Source organism: Chlorocebus sabaeus, chromosome 16, assembly GCF_047675955.1.
Source record: "Chlorocebus sabaeus isolate Y175 chromosome 16, mChlSab1.0.hap1, whole genome shotgun sequence".
NCBI lineage: Eukaryota > Metazoa > Chordata > Mammalia > Primates > Cercopithecidae > Chlorocebus > Chlorocebus sabaeus.
In genome coordinates this window covers 73,943,519-73,960,796 of record NC_132919.1, presented here as the reverse complement: position 1 = coordinate 73,960,796, position 17,278 = coordinate 73,943,519, and the positions used below count along the sequence as shown (strand labels likewise).

At 50.2% G+C, this 17,278-nt stretch overlaps 2 protein-coding genes across 4 annotated transcripts in view; one reads left to right on the top strand and one right to left on the bottom strand.

Annotated features, from left to right (window-relative positions):
* CDK5RAP3 (CDK5 regulatory subunit associated protein 3) overlaps positions 1–17,278 on the bottom strand; it is a 174,434-nt gene that overhangs the window by 13,420 nt on the left and 143,736 nt on the right. The gene's annotated exons all lie outside the window — the stretch shown is intronic.
* On the top strand, positions 10,789–16,750 carry PRR15L (proline rich 15 like). Of its 2 annotated transcripts, none has more exons than XM_008012969.3 (2): positions 10,789–11,096; positions 15,452–16,524. In XM_008012969.3, the coding sequence occupies exon 2, from the start codon at positions 15,484–15,486 to the stop codon at positions 15,793–15,795; it is 312 nt and encodes a 103-aa protein (XP_008011160.1). In that variant the 5' UTR covers positions 10,789–11,096; positions 15,452–15,483; the 3' UTR covers positions 15,796–16,524. The 2 variants fall into 2 exon arrangements, with proteins under 2 accessions (XP_008011160.1, XP_008011159.1); XM_008012968.3 differs by having other exon boundaries at positions 10,791–11,096; positions 15,455–16,750.

Here is a 17,278-nt window from a genome sequence, read left to right as displayed (position 1 = left end):
ACTACTCAGGAGGCTGAGGCAGGAGAACTGCTCGAACCCGGGAGGCGGAGGTTGTAGTGAGCCGAGATTGTGCCACCGCACTCCAGCCTGGGCGACAGAGTGAGACCCTGTATCAAAAACAAAACAAAACAAAAAAATAAAAACAAACAAACAAAAAAACCATCCTGGCGTGGTGGGTGCCTGTAGTCCTAGCTACTTGGCTACTCAGGAGGCTGAAGCAGAAGAATCACTTGAACCTGGGAGGTGGAGGTTGCAGTGAGCCGAGATTGTGCCACTGCACTCCAGCCTGGGCAACAGAGTAAGACTCCATTTCAAAAAAAAAAAAAAAAATATATATATATATATATCATATATGATCATTATTATTATAGAACAAATTGAAAAACTGCTCTGAAAATGGCTCATAGGACTGAACTAAGGGCCTTTTCAGGGATCTTTCATGGGAATTTGGCTCCCATCTGAGTCAGCCTGACTCAGGCTGTAGGAACTGCCCAGGCTCCTCCATGATTAAACATACACTTAACTGGGCCCCAACTATGTGCTCGGGGCTCTCTGGGACATCCCAAGAAGCAAGGCACTGCCCTGTCCTCAAGGTGTATCTATCTCTCTTCCTGGGCTGAACAGGACAGGGCGGGTCTGGAAGACCTAGCCCAGGTGAGTTGATGGAAGCAAGGACCACCAGCCCTTAAACCCCACCCGCAGCTCCCCAAGGTGACTCACGTGGAGCAGAAGGATGTTTGAGAACAGTTCTGCCCAGCTACTGACTCCAGGGAGGCTGTCCTGAAGCCAGAGGCTCTGGGACAGAACCTACCTCTGCTGACTGCAGAGGCTCTAGGGGAGAGCCTGCCAAAGGCACATGCTTCTGTGTACGAGCATTGGCGAGTGTCTGCACTTTTCCAAGGCCACAGGGAACTTCAGGGCCTGTGGGCAGATAAGCACATAATTGGTCTGGCATCCAGGGCATCGACTCTGTCTACTTCAGGAGACTTTAGTCGTTGGGGCTCCCAGCAGCTAGAAGGAGGCAGAGAAAGGTATGGTAGGTTTCTGATCAGGAATCTCTCAGTTCTCTGCTGATTTAGCAGATGGGACCCTAGGAGAGGGGCAGCACATGTAGAGATGTGAGGGAGGATATACCAGGGCTGTGCCAGCTTTGGACAAGGAAGCACAGAGCCCTGAGGCACTGTGTAGGCAGCCTGCCTTGCCATTCATTATTGTTGTTGTTAGCTTGCTTATTACGTGATAAACATGTCCACGTGCCAGTGTAGATCTAAATGTTTTACAAGCCCTATCTAATTTGATTCTTCTAACAACCTTATAATGGGGGTACCATCATTAACCAGATTTTAAAGGCAAGGAAGCCAAAGATTAATTACATAACATGTTGAAAATCATACAGTAGGTCAGGTACAGTGGCTCACGCCTGTAATCCCAACACTTTGGGAGGCCGAGGCGGGCGGATCACAAGGTCAGGAGATCAAGACCATCCTGGCTAACACGGTGAAACTCCGTCTCTACTAAAAACACAAAAAATTAGCTGGGTGTGGTGGCACATTGCCTGTAGTCCCAGCTACTCAGGAGGCTGAGGCAGGAGAATTGCTTGAACCCAGGAGGCGGAGGTTGCAGTGAGCCGAGATCGCACCACTGCACTCCAGTCTGGGTGACAGAGCAAGACTCCATCTCAAAAAAATAAAAAAAATTTAAAAAGAAAAGAAAAGAAAAAGAAAAGCAAATCATACAGATCATACAGTGGGCCGGGCGCGGTGGCTCACGCCTGTAATCTCAACACTTTGGGAGGCCGAGGCAGGTGGATCACCTGAGGTCAGGAGTTTGAGACCAGCCTGGCCAACATGGTGAAACCCCATCTCTACTAAAAATACAAAATTAGATGGGTGTGGTGGCGCATGCCTGTAATTCCAGTTATTTAGGAGGCCGTGGCAGGAGAATCCCTTTAACCTGGGAGGTGGGGGTTGCAATGAGCCAAGATTGTGCCACTGCACTCCAGCCTGGGCAACAGAGAGACTCAATAAATAAATAAATAAATAAATAAATAAATAAATAAAAATAAAGGAAAATCGTACAGTGGACAGTTGGTGGGCTGGGATTCAAACCCAGGCCTTTTGGGCTCCCCAGCCTGCATTCTTCTCTGTGTGATGTGCCTTTGCTTCTCCTGTACCCCTGCCTGCCCCTTTGGCTCAGCCACAACAGCTTCAGATCTATTCCTCCCTTGGACCTGATTCCTATTTTCTCCCCAGCTGTTGTGCCAGACACTTAGAACTCCCACCCCTGCAGGCCCTGCCCCTTTCCAAAGTTCATTCTTACCACACCCCATTCTGGGAAAGGGAGCCCATTACTTATCCTCCCGCAATATCCATAAAAAGAAGGCTTACCTTCGACATTCAAATAACTCATTTATTTTATCTGCTATATTTTTATTACTTTATCGTCTGTGTGTCTGCTCACAGCCACAGTGACTATGGGGTGTGGTGTGTGTGCCTGTGTGTGTGTGGTGTATCTGCCTGCCAGGCTGGAAGCTCTGGAAACATAGCAGCCTTGGGCCTCTTGCTGTGTGGAGTGTAACCTCGGTTGCTTTTTTCTTTCCTTCTTTCTTTTTTTTTTGAGACGGAGTCTCACTCTGTCACCCAGGCTGGAGTGCAGTGATGCGATCTCAGCTCACTGCAACCTCCGCCTTTCGGGTTCAAGCGATTCTCCTACCTCAGCCTCCCAAGTAGCTGGGATTACAGGCACACGCCACCATGCCTGGCTAATTTTTGTATTTTTAGTAGAGACAGGGTTTCACCATGTTGGCTAGGGTGGTCTTGAACTCCTGACCTTGTGATCTACCCACCTTGGCCTCCCAAAGTGCTGGGATTACAGGCGTGAGCCATGATGCCCTGTGTGTTGCTTTTTTCAGTCTGTCTCCCCACCTAATCTGCGAGTACCTGTGGGCAGGGAAGCCAAAGCAGACTTGTTCATCTCTATAACCCCAGCATCCGGCGTGACACTTGACATTGAGTGTCAGGAGCTTAATGGATGCTTGTAATAAAGGAAGGCTGTGTGCAGGAAGGCATTTGATGATGGTGGTAGTTGTGATAAGTGGGGACCACGATTGCTTGGTCTTGGGACAAGAGGTTCGAGGTCCCCAGATCCTTCTCTCATCCTTTCCTCTACAGCTCAGGACTTGGAGTCAACATCCCCTGAGCCTCTTGGGAGTGAAGGGAGGAAATCAGGGAGAAGAAATTAGGGGTGGGCAGCTTCACAAATTTGGTACAGACCAGTGAAAATCTATGTGGGGCCAGTCACCTGGGTCATGCTCTGGGGCCACTCATTGCACCCTTAACCCTGGCCACCCATGCCCTCCTGGCCACCTCATCCCTCCACCTTTGTTAGTCTTCCGGGAAAAAGAACTCCCTGGGTGGCTTCATGAAATGGGTCCTGTGTGTCATCTCCTAAGGATGCCACTGTACTTCATTATTTCATCACGCTTATCATGGAAGGGAGTGGGAATCTAATCTGCTAAGAGAAGGAAAACCAAGGACACTACCAAACCACCCATCCATTTGCCTCTTTTCCCATGGAGTTCAACGTTATGCACCCTGAGCCCCTTATCACGAAGACACAGTCCTAGGCCTCAAAGAAAGTAGCAGTATGTTGAGTGAGGGGCCTGCCACTTTCCAAATCCCATGGCAGCATCTCCAGAGTGTGTCATCACAGAGTGTGAGAGTACTGTGCTCATGCATAGAAGGTGCTCAGAAAATCTATACAAAGCAAATAAGAGGCACCTGTAATCCCAGCACTTTGGGAGGCCAAGGCAGGTGGCTCATCTGAGGTCAGGAGTTCGAGACCAGAGCCAGGCATGGTGGCTTATGCCTGTAATCCCAGCACTTTGGGAGGCCGAGGCAGGTGCATCACCTGAGGTCAGGAGTTCGAGACCAGCCTGAAAAACATGGAGAAACCCTGTCTCTACTAAAAATACAAAATTAGCCGGGCGTGGTGGCACTTGCCTGTAATCCCAGCTACTAGGAAGGCTGAGGCAGGAGATTCGCTTGAACCTGGGAGGTGGAGGTTGTGGTGAGCCGAGATCATGCCATTGCACTCCAGCCTGGGCAACAAGAGCAAAACTCAGTCTCAAAAATAAATAAATAAATAAAGCAAATAAGAGGTCCACTCAGAGATGCTCAGAGTGCTAAGGGAACAGAAAGAAGGAGAAGGAGTACCCAACTCAGCATGGGAAAAGACAAAGGAGAAGGACAGAACACCACCAGAGCAGACTCTTAGGAGAAGTAACACCTGAGCTGAGTCTTGCAGGATGGCATGAATTGTAATAGAAGGGAGAGGAGAGAAAAGAGGAAGGGAAGTGACAGGTGTCATTCTGGGGAAAAGGAAAAAGAAGGACAAAGCCCAGAGGTGAGAGAATGGCTGTTCCAGAAGGAAGAAGTTTATTATGGGAACATGGATGTTTATGGGACGAGTGGAGAAAAATTAGGTTGAAGAGATGGGCAAAGACAGATCTTGAAGAACCTTCAGGTCCATCATAAAGGGTTGAAATGTAATCCTGTAGGTTAGGATTCCCAACCAATGGGCAAGCAGGTCCCTGGAAAGCTGTAGAATTATGCAAAGGTGGAAGGATCGCTTGAGCCAAGGAGTTTGAGGCATCAGTGAGCTATGACTGTGCAACTGTATTCCAGTCTGGGTGATAGAGGGAGACCCTGTGTATAAAAATAATAAATAAATAAATAAATAAATAGAATTATGCAAAGGGGCCAGGGATCCATAAATACATTTTTTTTTTTAAGTCAGTGGATACTAGAAAGACAACTCTCATGTGATGAGATGGAGAAGTTTTTCTACATTGAAAAAAATGATCATTTTGGCTGGGCATGGTAGCTCACACCTGTAATCCCAGCATTTTGGGAGGTTGAGGCAGGAGGATCACTTGAGTCCAGGAGTTTGAAACCAACCTGGACAACATAGTGAGACCCTGACTCAGAAAAAAAAAAAAAAAAAAAAAAAAAGAGAAAGACAGAGAGAGGAAGGAAGGAAGGGAAGAAGGAAGGAAAGATCATTTCAGAGAACATGATCAATAAATATATGAAAAGATGTCCAACCTTACTAGAAACAAGGTGTCTAGTTTCCCAGAGCTGTTGTAACAAATCATCACAAATTGGGTGGCTTAAAACATAGAAATTTACTCTCTCACAGGGCTGGCACAGTGGCTTACGCCTGTAATCCCAGCACTTTGGGAGGCTGAGGCGGGCGGATCACCTGAGGTCAGGAGATCGAGACCATTCTGGTTAACACAGTGAAACCCTGTCTCTACTAAAAATACAAAAAATTAGCTGGGCGAGGTGGCGGGCGCCTGTAGTCCCAGCTACTCAGGAGGCTGAGGCAGGAGAATGGCGTGAACCCCGGGAGGTGGACGGTGCAGTGAGCCAAGATCACACCAGTGCACTCCAGCCTGGGCAACAGAGCAAGACTCCGTTCCCCCCACCCCTGCAAAAAAAAAAGAAAGAAAGAAATTTACTCTGTCACAGTTCTGGAGGCTTGAAGTCTGAAATCCAGGTGTCAGCATGGTTGGTTCCTTGCAGAGGAGATGCTGTGCCTCTTTCCTGGTTTCTGTGGCTGCTGGCAGGCCTTGGTGTCCTTGGCTTGCAGGTACCTCCATTGTCACATGGTCTCCATTGTCACATGACATTCTTCCTGTAAGAACACTGCTCCTCAGCCTTAGGACCTACACTAACCCAGGATGACTACATCTGAAAACCACATCTGGAAACCTTATTTCTAATGCAGGTCACATTCTGGGGTTCTGAGTGAATGTGAATTTTCGGGGACACTATTAAATCCAGTACACTAGAGAAATGCTAATATAAAGGACACGGGCCAGGTGCAGTGGTGCACACCTGTAATCCCAGCACTTTGGGAGGCTGAGGTGGGTGGATCACTTTAGGTCAGGAGTTCCAGACCAACTTGTCCAACATGGTGAAACCCCATCTCTACTAAAAATGCAAAAGTTAGCTGGGTGTAGTGGTGCACACCTGTAAGTCCAGGTACTTAGGAGGCTGAGGTGGGAGAATCGCTTGAACCTGGGAGGTGAAGGTTGCAGTGAGCCAAGATAGCACCACTGCACTCCAGCCTGGGAAACAGAGCGAGACTCCATCTCTAAATAAATGAACAAATAAATAACATGAGGAAGACCACTTCACTTCCATCATACTGGCAAAAATGGAAATGTCTGTGTCATGGGTTGCATTCTACAGAAATAGGTGGTGTTTTGGGGGGCAAGATGTTTGTTAGGAATCATTTCCTGTGAGAGGAACCAGATGGAAGCAGGACTGGGCAGAGGCAGAAATTCAACTGCACTGCAGGCCCAGCAAAGCTTCAATCAATGTGGTGGGGGCCTCTGAGTGAATATTGCCCGGAGAATGTCCTTCATGGGGCTGAAATGGCTGGGCTTTTATATTTCTAGAAGTGCACTGCCCCAGAATGGTAGCCCTCGGGCAAGTTGACTTTCTATCGCTGAGACAGACCTTGAAGGAGCTGATGGCCAACTGCTGACCACAATTCTGTGACCCAGCAGCTAGTCCTTCCCTGAAAAAGGATGTGGGAAGCACACTTACGTCTGACAATACAGAGAGGTGATCTGAATGAAGAATGTGGAAGGCTGAAAAATGATCCCTGCAAAGATAACCATGTCAAATCTCCAGAAGCTATGAGTGTGACCTTATTTGGAAAAAGACTCTTTACACACGTGATTATGTTAAACGTCTTAAGATGAGAGAATCCTGGATCATCAGGGTGGACCCTAAATGCCATCCCAAGTATCCTTATAAGAGAGAGGTGGAGGGAGTTTAGCCAAACCCACAGAAGTGAAAACAAAGGAGGCAGAGATTGGAGTGATGTGGCCACAAGCCCAGGAGTGCCTGCAGTCACCAGGAGCTTGGAGCAATCAAGGACAGGTTCTCCCTGGAGCCTCCAGAGGGATCACAGCACTGGCAACCGCTTGGTCTTGACCAGTTAAACTCATTTCTGACTTCTGCCTTACTGGATAGGTCAGAAGAATCCATTTCTGTTGTTTCAAGCCATAGAGTTCATGGTAACTCATGGTAGCTACAGGAAACAAATGCAAACATTAACAGGAAAATTGCTGAGGGGGTGCAAATGGGTGTACTGGGTTAGAGAATCCACCTTAAGGGGCGGCTGTGGGGATCAAAAGTTCACACCTATGGAACATTTGGAAGAGTGCCTGGAACACAGTACCCCTAATATTGGCTGCTCATACCCCGACTCCCTGCTGAGATCTCCTTGAAGGGAACGCCTCGCATGAAAACAAGGGAGAGCCCCCTCCAATGGCAGCCCCAACACCCACCTCAGATCAGAATGCAGCTTCTGCCTGCCCCGCCTCCCTACGGCACCTGGTATAGCCCGCCAGAGACTGATCTTTGGTTTTGCCCCACTTGTCACCTCGACCAGGCTGGACACCCCCAGGATCTCCAATCTCCTGGCCTTCCAGAGAAGGGGGAGCACTGAGGATAATGGCAGCACCTCTCTCCTCCCTGTTTTGGGGAAGAAATATCCCTGAAGCCTAGATCTACTTGCTGGGCAGAGGTCAGTAAAATGGGATGGATATGCCAGGCTGATTGGATTTGTAATTCAATGGGGCCCCATGGCTGTGCACCCCAAAAGGGCACCAAGGTCTTTGGGGCTCCCTTAGGTGAATTTAACTTGCTTTACTCAACGAGAACACATTTCTGAAAACGTGCACACTGCATGTATATGGCATGTTACATTTAAACCTAGTTTCAGGAAGGCATGCTTAGAAGTGAATTTTTTTTTTTCTTTTTTTTGAGACAGAGTTTCACTCTTGTTACCCAGGCTAGAGTGCAATGGCGCAATCTCAGCCTCACCTTCCAGGTTGAAGCGATTCTCCTGCCTCAGCCTCCCGAGTAGCTGGGATTACAGGCATGCGCCACCATGCCTGGCTAATTTTGTATTTTTAGTAGAGACGGGGTTTCTCCATGTTGGTCAGGTTGGTCTCGAACTTCCAACCTCAGGTGATCCACCTTCCTCAGTCTCCCAAAGTGCTGGGATTACAGGCATGAGCCACTGTGCCTGGCCAAAGGTGAAAATTTTTATAAAGCAATAAAGTGGTCTGTACGTGAGGAGTTATATTTGTAGCTCACAGTCTTATCTCAAACTCTCCTCCCAGTCCTGCTCCTCCCAGAAATAAATACCCTTAAGGCCAGAGGTTGCGCCCCAGGCTGGCCCCTCCCTGGTAATGCGCTAGGGCCTCATACCTGCACCTGGTCCTGGTGGTGCTTGGGAAGGGAGAGCCACAGGTGGGCCTGCCATGGCACTTATGGGGGCTCCTTCTTCAGTGTGGGGTTAAGAGAACAAGAATCTGCTCCCCTGGGTTCAGACATCAGAGAGGCACGGGGAATGAGTGCCTCCAGGGCAAGTCCTTTCCTCTATGGATGGGGAGCGGGGACCTGACTCTGAGTTACTGTCTCCCAGACCAAAGTCCATCCCACTAACCTTCTGGTCTCTTCCCAACACCTGAGCTGGAAGGAGTTTTTGTCTTCTGAACCAGATATCCACTCTGAATGGACCAGGCTTTTATAGAGAGTGACAGATCTAGGAAGCTGTGGGCACCTTTCTGGGACAGCTGTGTGTACTTTGCACTAGAGGCAGGGGACCTTGCAAAATTATATCCTTCAATTCCAATCAACCTCCAGGGAGATGATAGGATGACAGCAAGTCAGCTGTAGCTGGAACCACAAGAAGGCAAATAAATGGGTTTTCCTGCACGTTTACCTGCCCCATGGAGCATGGGACAAAGCAAGGGGCTACATTACCAGTTTCTTTGGGTTAAAACAATGTTTCTGTTTCTCATTTGTGTTTTCAAGCTTGCATAAGTACCTACTATATGTCAGGTTTGGATCAGTGATACATAATTCTGGAATCTAAGAGCTAAAAGTCTATAAGTGGAAATCAATCATGGTATATATATCGTGTTAAATAGAAGTATATTAGCAGGTTCTACGGGAACACAGAAGGGGAAACAAGAAAACTCCTGGTGGGGTGGGAGGTGTGATCATTAATTCAGGTTTTGAGGGATGAATAGGAGTTTATCTTGGGTCGCACAAGGTGATGGGAAGACATTGTCACCCAAGAGCACAGCCAGCACTCCTAATCTCACCCTTCTAAGGCAGCCTCGTGCCTACAAAGGCTGGCAGAGAAGGGCCTAGTGTTCGGGGAGGGTTGGCAGGGGTGGGTGGGCATGAAAGGAGGCTGCAGAGGCCCCGTCCTAGGAGAGCCAGGCCAAGCGGGTTCTGCTGTGGGCTGTGGGGAGGCTTTGGAGGACTGTCCACCCAAGGACTCTTTAAAGGAAAGGGGGCTATTTCAGATGGAGGAGAATACAAACCCAAGAGGCCATCAGAAGCTGGAGTGAGTAGAAGCAGGATTGGAGATGGGGGACAGCTTTAAGAGTTGGTAAGCTGAGATTTCAAATGTAACTTAGAGGGAGAGCCAGGGAAAGGGGGATTTTATGCTTTTTCTCTACCCGTGCCTCACTCTGCCTGACATGCACACCTCTGGTACATGGAGGAAGGTAGCTGGAGGGTGAATTGGGCACCTAAGCTGGTAGCACTGGGCCCAGGAAGTGGCAGAGACACTGAGTATGCAGCAGACGTTTTCCACTCTCCAGAGATGCCCATCCGAGGGGAGAGAATGCCAGCGCAAACAGGACAGGCCACCTCCGGGTGGCTGCAAAACAACGCTCCCCAAGCACGGAGCCATCTGCAAGAGCAGCCCCGGCTGAGGGCTGCACACAGGCTTGGCCAATGGTGGGTTTGCAGGGGGAGTGAGACTGCAGATCAGTGAGGACAATGGCCCCTTGCGCACACACTCTACCCTTGTCCCCAACCGTGTGCCCATCCCCTGCCTTCTTGCCTTTCCTTCTCTTCCAGCCTCACTAGGGACCCATCTCTCCTTTCCTTGAGAACTTGCTCCAGCTTTTGCCAACTTCATAATACCCAGGAAGGCCTTTCAATAGGCTGCTGGACATCTGGGAGGAGTTGAAGTTAGTGGCACTTTGCTAATGGGGAGACTGTCACAGGTCTCTTTGAGAGTCTGATAAAAGTATAATCTATGCAGAAGAAGCAATGCCCCTCTGCCCACAAACATGGAATTCTGCATAAGATCTCAAGGGCCTTGAAGCCCACCTCCAAGCAAAGTGGGAGAGGAATGACGGTGTTTGAAGTTGTGGTGGGTCTGGAGAGCCTGGCCCGAGGAGAGGCTGGTGCCCGTTTTTTTCTCCCTAGGAAGATTTTGAGGAGGGGCTCTTCAGGTCAGGAGGAAGCCACAGCCCCCAACCCAGTCCCCACTTTGTGGCTTCAGGCAGGGGAGGGACAGCCTGGGAACCGGTCTGCCAACCAGTTTAACCAGGGACTGGTTTCGACTCAGGGAGTTCAAAGGAAGCTGGGGTGCACCCCGTCCTACCCAGCCTGCCAATGGAAGCAGCAGCCCTTAACTCTTTCCTGGTTGTGCCCTGGGCAACATCCAGGTGGTGGTCCATACTGCAGAGGGGTCTGAGCCTCCTCAGAAGATGAAATGGGTGGGGTGACCTTGGCTATAGCTGGGGAGTGCAACCAGACACCCAAGAGTGGGGAAACTGAGAGACAGCCTCCTGTGCTCCCTGACCCCAGATCTCCCTTGGGATTCCCTCCTCCTGCGTGGCGGTCCCTGGAGGACCCTGGCTTCTGGGTGGATGCAGGGGCGCTGGGATTGGATTTCTGGCATAATGAATATTCATCAGCCTGAGCCAGCCTCTGCTTCTGTTTACTTAGCCGGGAGGGGCTGGGTTTCAGGTTCACCTTGACTCCAGGAGCTGCAGCAGAGCAGGTACCAGCTCCTGCACCTGTTTCTCTTGCACCTGACGTGCAGCTGCTCCTACCCACCTCTCCTGGCTGAGCCTTGCCTGATACAGCACCCTGGAGGCAACCCTTCCTCCCCGAGTCTCACCCTCCCAGGCAGCTCCTACACTCAACTGCTTCTCTAGGAAAGGTCTCACCTCCAGCCTGGAGCAGTCAGGATTACAGGTACAGGCAGAGGGGTGGTGGGTGGGGAAACCAAGGCACAGACTTCAGTCAGGGCACCCAGTTCTGCCTCCATGGCTGACCAGCCCAGCGGGAAAGAGGATCCCAGGCCTCTAACCTGGTCTCCACTCAGGACTCATCCCACTGCCTCTTGGAGTCAATCCAGGCCTCCAAGAGAGCAACTGCTGAGTAGTTTTCTGTTAACTCTTGCTGAACTGGAGCCCACCCCTCTGACCCCCCAGTCTGGAGCATTTTTCCAGCTGTCTGGTAGGAACATCTCCCCATTCCTATCCGGGGTACCCCCGTCTCATCCTTCAGGCCCCCTAAGTGCCATTGGGGCCCTGCAGAGGGATGGGGGAGGGAGTTCTGGGTTTTGTCTTACAACATATTAGCTGACTTGCTTCCCCTATCTGTCCCCCTGCCCCTCCACCTCTGCCCCAGTCAATGGTTAACTTGACCCAGCTCAGGAGGGGTCTGGCTCAGTCTGGGCAAAGCCCTTCAGAGCAGCTCACTGAACCCAGCTGGGATGGAGGGGCCTGTCCTGGGACACCCATGTGCATGCTATAGCACTGGCCACCAAAGACCGGGGGTGGCAGGCTGTCCCATGAGGCCCTTCATGGCCCCAAAGCTGTGCAAACAGCAGAGGTGAAGCTGGCATCCTCAGGGGCTGATTTCCATCATCCCTGGATTGCAAGGCCCCAGGGCAAGGGCCCAGCCCTTAGCTTGGCCAGCTCAGGAACCTGCATGAGCGAACTGCAGGGCCCACCATGTGTCACCAAATGCTGGGTCTGTTTGAAGTCCCAAGCTACCTGCCCCTACTCCCCCAACCCCTTTCAGCCCTCTGTGATGAGGCACGGGCACGCGGTTGTAGGTATCTTGTTCTTTGCAACTTTGAGAATCTGGGAAGTTTGGATATCACATCACCTTTTTTGTTTGCTTGTTTTTAAAGCAAATCAGATTTTACACTATTTTTTATGATGACTATTTACAGGATCCTACAGCTGGGTTATTTTGTAAAACAAAGAATAGTCTGCTAATTTTTCTGTTTTGCAAACTCAGATTTCCATAAGTCCAGCTTGCCTAATGGGGCAAACACCTGCTTACTGGTGCCCACATGTCCTCCTGGGCAGAACAGACAGGAAGGCCTGGCAAAAACAGTATTCTCTTTTTTTGTTGTTTGTTTTTTGAGACAGAGTCTCACTCTGTCACCCAGGCTGGAATGCAGTGGCATAATCTCAGCTCACTGCAACCTCTGCCTCCTGAGTTCAAGGGAATCTCGTGCCTCAGCCTACCGAGTAGTTAGGACTACAGGCACACGACACAACATCCGCCTAATTTTTTGTGTTTTTGTATTTTTAGTAGAGATGAGGTTTCCCCAAGTTGGTCAGGCTAGTCTTAAACTCCTGGCCTTAAGCAATCCTCCTGCCTCAGCCTCCCAAAGTGCTGGGATTATAGTTTGAGCCACTGCACCTGGCCTCTGGCAGAGTATTCTAGAGAGGCCAGAGTACAAGGCCAGAATGCAAGGGCATCAGAGCTGATGCTTTGACGGAGGCCCCAGGGCAGGGCACAAGGGCTGTTCCCATCTCTACAGTTTGCTGACAAGTTCCTCGTGATCTGTGGCTCCCTTTACGCCAAGGAGAGTTAAGCCCCAGGTTTGCCAACTTGAAATTCCTGTTAAAACAGGTGAATTTTAACGGGCACAGGTAGAAGCCCTTTTCTCTCTGGAGCTAGAAAATCTGGTGGTTATGACAGTCTCAGGAGCTGGATCTTCTGTTCTTCCATTCCCCCAAGTTCCTTGGTAGCCCCAAATGGGCAGTGGTGGGGCTATGGGCCTCATTCCAGACAAGGCAGTGACTTGGGCATCCACAGGCCAAGCAACTGCCCTGTTCCTCCTTCTCTGCTCTCCCCCACCTCCTTCCAGAAACCCATTCTGGAACACTAAGTTCTGTACAAGGCTGTGCTAAGCCCAGGTGGGGCAAGCTGCCAAAGCAAACCTCTCAGGCTGTCCCTAGGTGCGCTCACCTCTCCAGGGTGCCTGGAAGTATTTATTAAGCCCCTCTCACCGCTCCTTCACTTTCTGAGCATGAGCTGCACAAGATCTCCCCTCAGCTTCTCTTGCTACTTGAGCCCAGCTAAAGGGACAGAGCTGGCAATGTGGGAGCTGCTTCCCAGACAGAGAGGTGTTGGAAGGAACCCACCGGCTGTGTGCTCTGAGGGAGGGGGTGGGGACATGGAGGATCAGGACACCAGAGCACGAGGGGTATGGATGCAGGTATTCAGCTCATTGTAAAGCCTAGGCCCACATCATGCTCTCCTCTTTCCTAAATTTGATATGACCCCCAACCCTTAAATAATCTATACTAATTACAGAAATTCCAGAAATCAGAAAACTAGAGAAGAGAAATCCTCTACTCCTACACAAAGAAAGGCACTATTGGGCTGGGCACGGTGGCTCACGCCTGTAATCCCAGCACTTTGGGAGACTGAGGTAGGCGGATCACCTGAGGTCAGGAGTTTGAGACCAGCCTGACCAACATGGAGAAACCCCGTCTCTACTAAAAATACAAAATTAACCAGGCGTGGTGGTGCGTGCCTGTAATCCCAGCTACTTGGGAGGCTGAAGCAGGAGAATCGCTTGAACCTGGGAGGCGGAGGTTGCGGTGAGCCAAGATCATGCTATTTTACTCCAGCCTGGGCAACAGAGCAAGACTCTGTCTCAAAAAAAAAAAAGTCACTATAAAAATGCAGTGAACACCCCTCCAGTTTTTAAAAGGAGGTGATACCCTCTAGCTTTCTGGTGTATACCAGCTGCGCCTTCCTTCCTGGGAGCTTTCAGCTGGCAGCTAGGCGTCCCGAGAACCAGACCACTGACCTCGCCAGTCATCACCGTTCCTCTACCTGTTCTGTCATTGATCTTCCTTCATCTAGCAGACTGTCATCTGCTTCTATCTTACATACCCCAGCTATCAATGATGTCCAGGCAACCTTCTCTCCCAGAAGTTCTGCTAGCTCAGACAGCACCTTTGTGGAAATTAGTCAAAGGTGAGGCCCCCAGGGAAGGCAGCTCCATGGCAGGGCACATGGCCTGTGAGTGGAGAAGCCTGGATTTCAGCCCCAAGCCCCGCCCTGAAAGGTATAACCCGTGATGACCATGTCTCCCTGTACTTCTGGGATCCTTCTAATTGCTTTCTGCCTTTCTAGCTCCCCTTCCAACTCCTGTCCTCGTGGAAGCTTGGTGGGGAAAGGGAACCATCCCTTAGTAATTATTCCCATTATCCTAAGTTTTACTTTGCAATGCATGGGTACCTCTGTGGGCAGGGATTAACAGTAGAGCTAAATACTAGGGCTGGATGGGATGGGTGAGGAGACGGAGGCCCAGAGAGGTGGTAGCTTGCCAGAGGTCATGAGGCTAGGACAGCCCCCAGGACTTCCCACTCCCAGCCTGAGGCTCTGACTCCTGCCTTAGGAACAGCCCAGCAGCTACTTTAGCCCTGCTGGTCACCATTGGGAAGTTCAAATTGCTTGAAATGTCACTAATTATATTTAATTTTGTAATGAATTCCAAGCAAAATGCACAGGGCGTTTCTCTCCCTATGCTACCAGTCAATGGTCTGCCCACGCCTGGCTGCAGGGTCTGGTGGTGTAGTGGGAAGTTCGGGAAAAGCATCAAAGGCCTGGATGCTGTGTGACTCGGGCAAGCTGTCCACCTGCCTGTGGCCCTGAGGGGCCTGGAAGAAATTATCTCAAAGCTCCCGACAACCATGCAGGGCAATGGTGTGTGCCTATCCCACTGCCTCTCTGTCTGGCGGGTGACTTCCCTGTCTTGACCTTGACTTTGACCCTCTTCTTGTCTCACACTCTCCAAAAGCATTGTGTCACCCCTACTGATCTCAGTCTTGGGTTTATTCAGCCCTACCTTAAATTCTTTCTTTAATTCTTCTTCTTCTTCTTCTTCTTCTTTTTTTTTTTTTCTTTAAGACAAGTCTCGCTCTGTCACCCAGGCTGGAGTGCAGTGGTGCGATCTCAGCTCATGGCAACCTCTGCCTCCCAGGTTCAGGTGGTTCTCCTGCCTCAGCCTCCCGAGTAGCTGGGATTACAGGCGTGTGCCACCATGCCCAGCTAATTTTTAGTAGAGACGGGATTTCACCACATTGGCCAGACTGGTCTTGAACTCCTGGCCTCAGGTGATCCACCGGCCTTGGCCTCCCAAAGTGCTGGGATTATAGGTATGAGGAACTGCGCCCAGCCCTTTCTTTAATTCTTAAAACAGCCCATGATTAGGAGTCTACAGCACGCTGGTCCAAAGGCACCCACCCCCTTTTCCCACTGACACCTTTGTCTCCCCGACCCTGCTCCAGCAGAAAGCCCTACCCTCGGCTTAGGGAGCGCCATGACGACTGAAATTGGTTGGTGGAAGCTGACTTTCCTCCGGAAAAAGAAATCCACTCCCAAGGTGCTGTATGAGATCCCTGACACCTATGCCCAAACAGAGGGAGGCGCAGAACCCCCCAGGCCTGACGCTGGAGGCCCCAACAGCGACTTTAACACCCGCCTGGAGAAGATCGTGGACAAGAGTACAAAGGGCAAGCACGTCAAGGTCTCCAACTCGGGACGCTTCAAGGAGAAGAAGAAAGTGAGAGCCACGCTGGCAGAGAACCCTAACCTTTTTGATGATCACGAGGAAGGACGGTCATCAAAGTGAAGGGCTGAGGAGGGTGCTAACATCTCCTGGCTCCCTGCCATCAGCCAGATCTGAGACAGGACTTTGCCACGCTGGCCTCTTTGGCCATAGCTGAAGCTGTGGGGGTAGTTGATACCTGCTGGCAGGAAATGGCTGGTTTTTAGGTTTGTATTTATGTGCCTCCACTTTTGTAAGGCCTGGGAGATCCCAGGGTCCTCCCACCCTCCCCCCGACCACATATAAAGGCACTCTAGTTCAAGGGTGAAAACTCTCACCCAAGAGGAACAGCCCTCCTTGAAGCAATGGCAGGGCCAGCAGAGAGGTGGGCATGGCAGAGAATGGAGTGAGCCAGACAGACTTCACCTCATCACTGGACACAGGGTCAAGGTCAAGTTTGAACTGCTCCTCCCTTTATGTTCTCTACCCGTGACTACTCCCTGGACCAATCCTGAGGAGGGCACATTTTCCAGAAGCCACGTGATAGGGGCTGGTTTCTGTGGAGCCAGAGGCAGAGACACTGAACTTGAGCTCACCTCCTAACACCGGCAGTAAACTTCCTGGAACTTTGCCCTCAAGTGTGGAGGGGGCAGAGGACACTGGCACTCTGTTAGGGTGCTGTAGAAGACTAGACTGATGGTAGTTTGGCCTTTTGGCTCCCGTTTTGGCCATGACTTGTGCAGGTGGCAAGTCACACACCCTCGAAGGGAAGCTACATGGGCCAAATTGGGGGAGTGGATGGGGAATTTTCTCCTCTCCTTCCCCTACTGTAATAGTATTTAAGACGTATCAGCTCCAGAGATGAGTCCTGGAGCCTTGAATTTTGTTTAACAAACTAATTGTAGGTTTCTCTCTTTGTAATAACAATGCTGGAAAAGCAGAGAACCTCTTTTATGCTCATGTCTTGCATTTATTGAGATGACTGTTTCTCATGCCTTTATCTTCCTTCATGTAAGTAAAGTGGACCTTTGTGCTCAAACTGTTCCTTTTAAGCTTCAGGAAGGGTTGCCAGGTGTGACAATATAGGAGCTGGGTACTAATTTTTACCATCAAACTAGCCTTAGTATGGGGATGGGGGAGCAGAAGGAGCTAGTTACACGTCAGTGGTCGGTTCTCTCCAGTTAACAGAGAGGCCATCAGGTGCTCTAAGAGAGTAGGGCAGACCTTTGGTGATTGACCCCAAAGAGTCAGTGGTTTGGTTTGGGATTAAGATTCAAACTCTGGCTCTACCCCTTAGTAGCTGGGTGACCTTGGGAACATTTGCTTGTACTCTGAGCCTGGGTTCCCTCTTCTGTAAAAGGGGGCTGAAATAATACCTATCACATAGGGACTGTCAGTATTAAGTGGCCTATGAGAGGCCTCATAGTAAGCACTCAGTTTAATACTGGCTTCCTTCCCCCTTACTTTATAAGGAACTCCACCATACCCTACAGCTTTGGTTTAAGAAAAAGGAGAAGGTGGGTATGGTGGCTCAGGTCTGTAATCCTAGCACTTTGGGAGGCTGAGG